The sequence below is a fragment of the Lepus europaeus genome, chromosome 5 (assembly GCF_033115175.1).
Source record: "Lepus europaeus isolate LE1 chromosome 5, mLepTim1.pri, whole genome shotgun sequence".
Taxonomy (NCBI): domain Eukaryota; kingdom Metazoa; phylum Chordata; class Mammalia; order Lagomorpha; family Leporidae; genus Lepus; species Lepus europaeus.
In genome coordinates, this window is record NC_084831.1 from 112013112 (window position 1) to 112024286 (window position 11175).

Sequence of the window (11175 nt, forward strand, 5' to 3'; positions counted from 1 at the left end):
TCTTTCTCTCCTTTTCTCTCTCTACCTCAAATAAAACAAATAATTAATTTTAAAAAACAAAGTGAGAATATTGAAAGAATTTGCCATGCAAACAAAAGAGAGCAGGAGAGGCTAAAGTAATACAACACAAAACAGACTTCAAGTCACAGTCTGTTATAAGTGAAAAAGGAGGACATTATATAATATTGAAAAGGCGTATTCACCAAGACATAATAATTATGAATATATATGCACCAAACATTAGTGTACCTCAATATACTAAGGAAATATTTTTAGAACTAAAGGAGAAATAGTCAATTCCACATAATGGTAGAATACTTCAACACCTTACTTTCAGTAATAGCTAGAACAAGTAGACAGAAAACCAGTAAAGAAATAAAAGAGTGAACAACACTGTGGACCAATTGAATCTACAAGAATACAGAGGACATTCCACCCAAGAAAGAATAATACTTTTTTTTCAAGTACACATGGAACATTCTCCAGGATAGACCATATGTTAGGCCATAAGACAAATATTAGTGAATTTTAAAGTACTTAAATCATACAAAGTATCTTTTCTGATAACAATGGAATAAAACTAGAAATCAACAGAAGAAAGAAAACTGGAAGACTGACAAGTATGTGGAAGTTAAACAACAAATTCTTTTTTATTTTTATTTCTTTGAAAAGAAGAGATACAAAGAGAGAGCTTCCATCTGCTGGTTCACAGTCTAAATTCCCCCAATAGTCAGGGATGGGCCAGTTCAAAGCCAGGAGCCCATGTGGACGGTAGGAACCCAAGTACCTGAGCCATCATGCACTGCCTCCTAGTGTATGCATTTGCAGGAAGGTGGACATGAACCCAGGCACCCCAATATGGGATGTGGGTGTCTCAAGGAGCATCTCAACTACTGTGCCCAACACCTGCTCCAACACAACACATTCTTCAACAACTAATGACATTAAAGAAAAAAATGACAAGCAAAGTTAGATGATACTTCAAGACCAATGAAAATGAAAACACAACCTGGAAAAACATAGAATGCAGGGAAGTTAGTGCTAGGAGGGAAATTTACAGAAGTATATTAAAAGGAAGAAAAGTGGGGCAGGCATTGTGACACAGAGGGTTAAGCTGCTGCTTGGGATGCCTGCAACAAGTTCCACTTCTTCCTTCTGATCCAGCTTCCTGCTAATGTATCTGGGAGGCTCAAGACTTGAGTACCTGCCACTCATGTAAGAGGCTGTTTAATGCAGTTCCTGACTTTTCTCTCATCTTGCCTCTGCTTTTCAAATATAAACTAACAGTAAATATTTATTTTAAAAAAGAGCAAAAAGTCACAAATCATTGACCTAATTTTTCACTATAAGGAATTAGAAAAGAAATATAAACTATACACAAAATAGAAAGAAGGAAAAAAGTAAGAGTTAAATAAAACAGAGGAAATTAATGAGACTCTGTTAGCTTTTTTGAAAGACTAAAAAAATGTATAGACTTTTATGTAGGTTGATAAGAAAAAATAGAGAACACTGAAATTAAAAAGCAAGTTGAAAGAAGGGATAATACTTGTGATTTTACAGAGATAAAGATTTTAAGTTAGAAACAATTGCATGCCAACAAATTGAGTAACCTAAATAAAATGGACACAACAAATAAGAACTTGCAGCCAATAAGAAAATTGAATCATTAATCACAAATCTCCTAACAAAGAATATCCAAGGAAGCAATGGCTTCACTGGTGAGTTCTATGAAACATTTAAGGGTAAAATTAGCATTGTACTTCTCAAACACTACCACAGAGACACTTCCTAACTCATTCTATGAGGTCAGCATTACCCTGATGCCAAAGTCAGACAAAGACACTACAAATCACCTACAGACCAAATCCCTTATTAATATTGATGAAAGATCCTCAACCAAATACTAGCAAACTCAATAGCATATTGAAAGAATTATATATCACAGCAAAGTGAGATTCATTCCTGGGATGTTTCCACATGTGAAATCAATGTATAATGTCAATAAATATAATTTTATTTTTCAATTAAGCCTTAATAATTCCTGGGATGAAGGAGAAAACATGAAAAGTATAGGGGAAAAATGAAAACCAATGTACCACAACACATTAAAAGCAGAAAAGAAATAACACATATGATGATTTCAGTTGATCCAGAAAAAGCACTGGATAAAATTCAACACCCTTTCATGATTAGAAAAATACATTCATCAAGCTAAGAATAGAAAGAAACTATCTCAATGTACTAGATGCCATATATATATATATATATATATATATATATTTTAAAAAACCCTTCCATTTATTGCCATACTTAATGATGAAAGACTAAAAGCTTTTTCTCTAAGAACAGGGATAATCAAGGAAACGTGCTTTCATTACTTCTATTCCACATAGTACTAGAATTCCTAACAGACCAACCAGGCAAGAAAAATAAATAAAAAACACCCAAATTAGAAATGAGTAAGTAAAATTATCTTGGTGGACAGAATGATATTATATGTGGGAAACTCTAAAGACTCTATTAAAAAACTGTAAGAGCTAACAAATTCATCTAGGTTACAGGATACAAAGTTAACATACATAAATCCATTGCATTTATACACACTACCAATGAACATTTCAAAAATGAAATTAAGAAAACAATTGCACTTATAGTATCATGGAAAAGAATCACTACTTAGGAATAATTTAAGCAAGGAAGCAAAAGATTTGTATTCTGAAAACCACAAAATGTTGCTGATGAAATTAAAGAAGACACAAATAGAGATATTCCATATTCATGAATTAGAAGACAATATCATTAAGGTATCAATACTACTCAGAGTGATCTAAAGATTCATTGTAATTTCTATAAAAATCCCAATAGCATCATTTTGCTAAAGTAAAAAAAAACTCATGCTAAAATCTATACTGAATCTCAATGGACCCTGAGTAACAAAGATATCAGGAAAAAACAAATTTAGAGGTCTCATATTTCCTAATTTTAAAACTTACCAAAAAGCTATGGTAATCAAAATAGTGAATTACTAGCATGAAGAAAGATATATAAACTAATGGACTTAAGCAGATATTCAATAAGGAACCCTTTGCAAATATGGCCATCTTATTTTTGACAAGGGTATCAAGAAAATTTAATGGAGAAAAGATAGTCTTTAAAAATTATGCCAGGAAATCTGGATATCCACATGAAAGATAGTATGGATACCTTTTACCTTTTACCAAATCCAAAAGCTAAAGTGGATCAAAATCCTAATACAAGAGGTAAAATTATAGCACTCCTAGAAGAAAATACAGGAGGCAAATCCTTATGACATTGGATTGGAAATGATTTCTTAGACCTTCTACCAAATGCATACACAATAAAAGAAAAAAATAAGATGAATAGGACTTCTCAAAAATTAAAAGCTTTGTACATGAAAGTAATACTCTTATTCAAGTGGAAAAGCAACTCATGAAGTAGAAAAAAAATTTGCAAGTCATATGCCTAACAAGGGTTACCATTCTAAGATTCCTAAAAATCAATAATAAACTAAAGAATACAATTTTAAAAATTGACAAAATAGGATTCACAATTGCCAAGAAGTACTTGAAAAGATGCTTATTATCACTAATCATTAGAGAAAGAAAAATCAAAACCACAATAAGATATTACCCTACAGCTGCTAATACAGCTATTCTAAACAAACAAAACAATCAGAAAATATACCATATTGATGAGGATGGAGAGAGATAGAACCTTTGTGCATTGCTGGGAGAAATGTAAAACTGTCTAGCTGCCATGGGAAACTTATGGCAGTTTCTTAAAAAATTGAACACAGAAACACCTACCATATGATCCAGCCCTTTCATGTGTGTACACATATCCCAGATCAGAGACTTCAAAAAAGTTTTGTGTATGCAGGTCAATAGCAGCATTCACCATAGCCAAGGAGTGAAAGCAACCCAAGTGTCTATCAATGGCTTAATGCGTTAAGTAAAAAATGTGGTCAATACATACAATAGAATACTATTCAGTCTAGAAAAGGAAGGAAGTTCTGACACATGCCACAATATAAATGACATTTGAGGACATCATGTTAAGTGAAATAAGCCAGGTCCAAAGATGAATATTACATGGTTCCACTTGTATTAAGTAACCAGTGTAGTCAAGTAACAAAGTAAAATGGGGGCTTCCTAAGGGGATAGGAAAGGGTGGGGGAACTAACATTGCTTAATGAGCACGGATTGAGTAATATTACTCTCACTGAGGACAATATTGGCAATGTTTTGGCAGTTGCATGGTAAGATTTTAATTTATATAATATCAAAGTATCTTTGACTTCATTAGGCTGTTGAGGATCACAAAGTATATGTTCCACACATACCCAAACTAAGGTGTACTTTTATAATATTACTGCCAGTATTCCTAAATATTTTCTTTTAACCTAACTTGAGGTGGTAGACTTCACAAATTTTAGTAAGCCAAATATTTTGGTATATGGATATGGATAGAAAAGATAGTAAATGATCACTTGATTGACAGAGTTTACAAGCAATGTTAGTATAACTTACATTTTTCTTTCTCTCCCTTAATCTCAATGTTCCTGATTTATTTAAGGAACATATTGTTCTTACCTAAAATCACTGTCTTCTTTCATTCTACCTGTCTAAATTGTACCCACTGGGGTTGGTGTTGTGGCATAGCAAGTTAAGGTCGTTGTGTGGGATGCTTGCATCCCTTTTGGTCTGCCAGTTTAAGTCCAGGCTACTTCAGTTCCAATCCAGCTTCCTGCTAATGGGAAGTAGCAGATTATGGTTCAACTGCTTGGGTTCCTATAACTTGTGTGGGAGACCCAAATGGAGATTCCAACTCATGGCTGTGGCGTGGCCTGATTTTGGCTGTTGTGGGCAGTTGGGGAGTGAATCAGCAAATGGAAGACTGATTCATTTATTCTCTCTCTCTCTCTCTGTCACAATGCCATTTTAAATAAACAAATCTCTTAAACATTCTACCCATTTTTTAGGGTCAGGCTAAAGGCCAGTATTTTACAAAGCATTTCCTGACCACCCCAGCCTATGTTCAACTTCCCAAACTCTAGTCTCTATCTAATCATTTAGTGTTTAGAAATAAACCATCTTGTATTATTTGCTAGCACTTTATGCTTTAGAATCAACTCAAATATACTAAAAAGTCAACATTCTTGCCTGAAAGGATCCCAAAATAGTGATATAAGTTACATTCACTAAAACCAAATTCTAAGCTTGTTTATCCTCTATAAAGTCTAGTGAAGCCCAATATGAACATGAGTTCAAAATTACAATTGATTTGGATTCTTCAATGAGTTAGTTCTAAAAACTGGCTTATGGAAGACTAGAGAATTACTTCTCTCTAGGCCACCTGCAACACACACACACACACACAGTCCACCACACATATCTGCACATGAGTAACACCCTATGAAAGAAACTCTGGAAAGTAAAACAACATTTTTTTTGAGCAAATTACTATGCTCAAAGCATTCTACTAAACCAGATGAATAAAAAAGCCACACATCTACAGTCATCTTTAACCCACACTCAGAGTTCATTACATTGGTGGTTAGGACAAGTCTTTGGGCATTAGACTGCTGGGTTAATCTGGAAATTTTCTTTTTGGATCAGACACAAAACCAAGCTGAGAAAAAAATGTGGAAGGAGGAGGAGGGTGGTTGTCTTCCCCCTGCAATCAGAAAACATCTATTCCAACAAACCAAACAAAACTGAATTCACCTTTTGTAGTTTAAACTATGTCTCACTTTGGGTTCAAATTCTTTCTATTGATTCATAAGATTTATTAAAATTATATTGTTTGAGTGGGATCAAGAAAGTTGAATATTATTTCAGCTTTTCAAGCCATCAGGAAAAATAGTGCCTTTAGGTTTTCCGTTCAACTAGGAAAATTATAGCTTCACATTTGCAACACTAAAGCTAATGCAGTGTCAGCACCTCCATCAAACTCCGTTGTTCAGCAGTTTATAATTCAAGCAGAAATGTTCACTCCAAGCCCAAACTTGGCCTATGCAGTCTCAAAGAAAATGGAGAAAAGTATTTTGGCTAGAGCTGGCTTATAAAAGCAAAAGAGAGCGTGCTTTCACAAAGTGCTTTGAAAAACATCATCGAGAAATTGAGAACGTAACTAGGGATTACTGAGCTGACATCTTTCACTCCTGAAGTCATAGAAATGACCCACATTCCATGACATCATGTATCAGTAGTATCATAATTACTTCCACGGAATTTTTCATCAAGACTACTTTCCATATCAGACAGAACTACATGACAGTGCAAAATAAGGACAAATAAGTGAAAATTTCTCATGAGGGCCACACAAGACTAAATCCATTTTCCTTTAAACTTCCTAGTGCAGCAAACACATGTATGAAATTAAATATATGTATATATTTTTTCTCTATGGTTTTTGAAGTATTTCACAACGGAAGGCTGCAATTTCCAGAAACAACCACTGCTTCTCTTCCTAAGTGTTAACTAGAATTTAGGAATAGCTTTGCGTAGAAGCAGCTTTCCAGCTACAGGTGAAAAGAGTCGAAGGTGAGTGGGGAGGGCAGGGAATGAGTCCCTTCTGGGATCCCGGCAATCTGAAGTCCAGTGGGGCAGGTGGGCTGCATATGGCCCGCCGCCTTTGTGGCATCCTATGGATGAGTCTGGCAACCCCTTCCTCACTCCCCGCCTCTCCTCTCCCCTCCAAATATGTCAGAAGTTTGACCAAGTGGTACCAGGACATCCATAAGCAATTCCCCCTGCCCTTGTATTAATTACAAGGACCCACGATGTTCTCCCAGCCACTTAGCAAAGCCCCACTGTGGGCCAGGCCACGGAGGATGTGACAGGATTGCTGTCTTTCGGGAGTTAAGGGGAAAGGAATGGTTCACAAGGGCGACTGCAGGACAGTCCTGGAGTGCCGACTGGGAGTCTTGGCCACAGGGGATCCCAGGTGTTGGAGCTACGCCTCTCTTCCCCGCCTCCACTTCTCAAATCCTCGCTCCCCGGGCGGCCGTTCCCTCCCTTCTTCCGGTAACGGTCACTCGCTGACCACGCACTGCCCGCGCAGGGGACCCTCGCTGTGGGAGCGGAAGCCTCAGGCCTGGGAGACGGGACTAACAGGACCAGAGCCGGAGGAGCGAGGGCAGCGGGGCTTCCGGAAGAGAGGGCGAGGCCGCGGGCGGGGAGGGTCCGGCGGCGGGGCTTAGGGGAGGTCCGGGGCGGAGACCACTTCCAGGGCGCAAGGCTCACCTGATTGAACTGTGCAGCTATGAGCGAGGGTTCCCATATCTTAGAACTGGTGCTCACGGTCCCGCCTTTATCTTTCTTGGGTGCCATGCAAAGGACGGGAGGAGCATTGGCCTCGAATCTTGCCTTGCCTCCTGCCCGGCCTGAGCGTCCTCGCTGCCATAGTAACCGCCACAGCCACGCCCACCCGCGAAAGATCCGGTGCCCCTCCCCCAAGCCTGAGGCCTCCGGGGACCAACAGCTTTGGTCGCCAAAGTAACGCCAACACCTGAGCGCGCGCGACTCCGTGGGGGCCGGGCCCCCAAGTTCTGCCCCTCCTCCCCCAACTCCAGTTAGATTGGAGGGTTTTCCATGAGGAATGCTGCGCAAGTTAGCATTTAGAAAGAAAAAAGAGTGCTATTTCTGGAAATTCCAGCATGTGGAGGAGGACAGACTGGGGTCCTCTGCGTCTTCAGGGGGCAGCTCTGTTGCAAAGCATTGTCTGCAAACCCAGAATCCCTGGAATGCGTCCAGGATTCCTGCACCGAGGCTTCTACCCCACATCAGGTGGAATGGAGCACTGCCCCCCACCCCGCCCAAACCCTGCCCCGCCCCAGGAGGCAGCCTATGCTGTCTTTTTCAGTCACACCAATCTGCTTCCTGATGCCAAGCTGAGTGTGGCATTGACCTCTAAGCCCAGCTCTGGTCTTAGTGCTGCTTCCTAGGCCCTATTCAATCAGCGGGATATCTCTTGCTTGTGGTCCTTTATTTGTAGATGCAATTAGTGTTCTTTTTTTCTTTTTTGAAGATTTGTTTGTTTATTGGAAAGGCAGAGTTAGAAAGAGTGCAGGGGCCCAAGCACTTGAGCACCAGTTCAAGTCTGCTTCCTATCCAGCTCTCTGCTAATGTGCCTGGGAAAGCAGCAGAATATGGGTCCAATATCTAGGTTCTTGCAGCCTCTTGGGAGACCAGGATGGAGCTCCTGCCTCTTGGCTTTGGCCAGCCCTGGCCATTGAAGCCACGTGGGGAGTGAACCAGGGAATGGAAGATCTCTCTGTTTCTCCCTCTTCCTTTCTCTCTAAGTCTGCCTTTCATAAATAAATAAGTCTTTGAAAAAAGAAAAGAAATAAATTGCTCATCTAGTCCCTACTATCTTTGCTTCCCCATCCAAATTCTTTAATATTAAAGAAAAAAATATAATTTCTAGAGGTAACCTTTTATGGAAAATTTACCAAAGAATACAAGCTTTCCCACCTTGTTTCACTATGCATACTTCATCTTTTGGGAGAGAAGAGATTCACGCAGTCCAGCCACAATCCGCATGTGGAAGCCCTCTCTTTGCCTTGAGAATAAAGTGAATGCTGGGTGGTGTGCCAGAGGGATTTGTAAGGGGGAGTCTCCATACAACTGGACTGCCACGGGCTGATTTTTATGCCATCTCTCCCTTAGTTTTGTTTCATCAAAATTTTCTTCACATTATAAGCTGAAAATTGTCTTTGTATAATGGCTTGGAAGTAAAGATGGATCTCTTTACATTCTGTCAAAACAAGTAATCATTGATTATATCATTCTGAATTTTGATCAGAATCTTCCTATAGTTTTAAATTGGGGGGAAAAAGTCTTGCAGGTTTTTTATTTGAAAGAGTTAAAGAGAGGAGGAACACACACAGAGAGATTGATCTTCCATCCACTGGTTCACACTCCAGATGGCAACAATGGCTGGGGCTGGGCCACGCAGAAGGGAGCCAGGAGCCAGGAGCTTCTTCCAGGTCTCTCACTTGGGTGCAGGGGCCCTAAGTCTTGGGCCATCTTTTGCTGATTTCCCAGGTATTTTAGCAGAAACTGAGCAGCTGGGAAATAAAACTCACACCCATATGGATGCCAGCACTGTGGACTGCAGCTTAACCTGCTATAACACAGCCCCACCTCCAAAGTCTTGCATTTTTATTAGAAATAAAATTTTACAAAGTTTTTGGCATTCTAGTTGTGTGTGTGTGTGTTTAAAGTTTAACTTGGAAGTAGTCACTTAGCCTAGCAGTTTAGAAGCTTGTGTCCCACATCTGAGTTGGAGTTCAAATCCCAGCTCTAGCTCTTGACTCCAGCTCCCCTTCAATGCAGGCCTTGGGAGGCAGTGGTCATGGCTCAATAACTGGGTTCCTGCCCTTCCAGGTGGGGAAACTGCATTTTGTTCCCAACTACTGGCACTGAATCTGTCCCCGCTGTAATCGCAGCCATTGTATTTGGAAAGTGAACCAGTATAAGGAAGGTCACCATCTCTCTCTCTCTCTCTCTCTCTCCCTCTTTCTCCCCCATCCCCAAATAAAAATAAAATTAAATTAAAGCTTTAACTGGATACTTAGGTGGGTCATGCTACATTACTAATTTTCTTTCTTCTTGAATGTTATCATACTCTTCGAAATAAACTATATCTGGGATCAGTTCCCTCAAATTTCTAGCACAGGATTAGTAAAGCAGATTACAGATAAGAAAAAGGAGAAAAAATTAAAATTAAATCTTTTTAATACAGAGAAAGGATCACTAACTATTATGAGTGACAGCTGTCAACCCCAATTTTGGCAGCAATAGAATATTTGTGATATGTATTCTGGCCCAAGTATCTAGCTTTTCATTAACCATTTCCTTTTCTTTTCCTTGTGCAAATCAGGCATTTTCCAGGCTTTCTTATTATTATTATTACTTGTGAAGTTGTGACTGAGGTCTTGTCAATAAGATGTGAATGGAATTATTATGTGTCTTGTTGTATAAGCCTGGCCCTTAAAACACCTCCAAGCTTTTATTCATGCTCTTTGCCTTTCTACTGGGATATTTGGCTGACCTTGGAAACCCTGACTCACCGAATGGTTGCTGTGGCACAGAACATGCCTAGCTTCTTCCACCACAGGCAATTACTTGGCATTATTAAGTTGGTGAGAAATAGCATTTATTTATTTTTTAAACTGCTGAAATATTGGGTTTGCTATAGCATGTAGGTTTATCAGAACAACCCTAATATTTTGATGTTTATTTGAGAATCAGCTTTTTTTTCTTACAAGTCTAATGGTATTCAGGCTTTTTGAAATGGCCTGAGCAAAAAACGTTATCAGTTACAAGTAGGCAGCACACAATTGTAGGGAACCAGACCGGAGGAACCGTGCCCCTAAGATGGCGCCGACTCCCTGCTTCCGGGTTCTTCCTCATCTCAGGGAGTTCCCGCTCTTGCTCGCTCCTTCCCGCCTTAGATTTCCCGCTCTAGCTCGCTCCTTCCCGCCTTGCCACGAGATTGTCCTATCCCCGCGCTTCTAGCCTATCACCTGATTTGTGACGTGTATTGTGCATATAAACCCTTGCTACGCGGGTGTAAGGGAAGTTCCTGCCCAGAAGAGATCGAAGCTGGATCTCCTGCTTGCCGAGCAATAAAGGAACCCCGTGCAAAGTGTTCGGTCTCTGTCTCTTGCTGGACGAGGACGGCGCCGAGCAGCTGGTGGCCCGTACGGGGAGCTTCCTCTACGTTGCCCGGTAAGTAGAAGGTAAGCGAGGTCAGTCTTACCGTCTGGGCCCCGCGAGTGAGGTATATCTCGTGGTTGGAGGGTGGACGCACCCTAAGATAGCGGACGTGTTTCCCCGCTTTAAACTGAAAGAATAGCGGACGTGTTTCCCCGCTTTAAACTGAAAGAATAGCAGACTTGTTCCCCCGCTTTAAACTGAAAATAAGATAGCGGACGTGTCTTCCCGCTTTAAACTGAAAATGGGAAATTCATCTAGCCATTCAATGTTGCTTAATCCGTTAAAAGCATTATTGCGTAGCAAAGGGATTAAGGTTTCTAAGACCACACTTGTCAGGTTCCTTGGAAGTGTTGATTTCTTTGCGCCGTGGCTCACCCACGAGGGCCAAATAACTCTTGAGTCTTGGGAGAAATTAGGAAAGGATCTC

The 11175-nt window shown here is 40.0% G+C and overlaps 1 protein-coding gene across 1 annotated transcript in view; it reads right to left on the bottom strand.

Annotated features, from left to right (window-relative positions):
• SPAG17 (sperm associated antigen 17) overlaps positions 1-7355 on the bottom strand; it is a 249496-nt gene extending 242141 nt beyond the window's left edge. Inside the window, exon 1 of the mRNA XM_062193510.1 lies at positions 7269-7355. Within this exon, the coding sequence (XP_062049494.1) occupies positions 7269-7355 (87 nt within the window). The remainder of the gene's footprint in view (positions 1-7268) is intronic.
• Positions 7356-11175: the final 3820 nt, after the last annotated feature.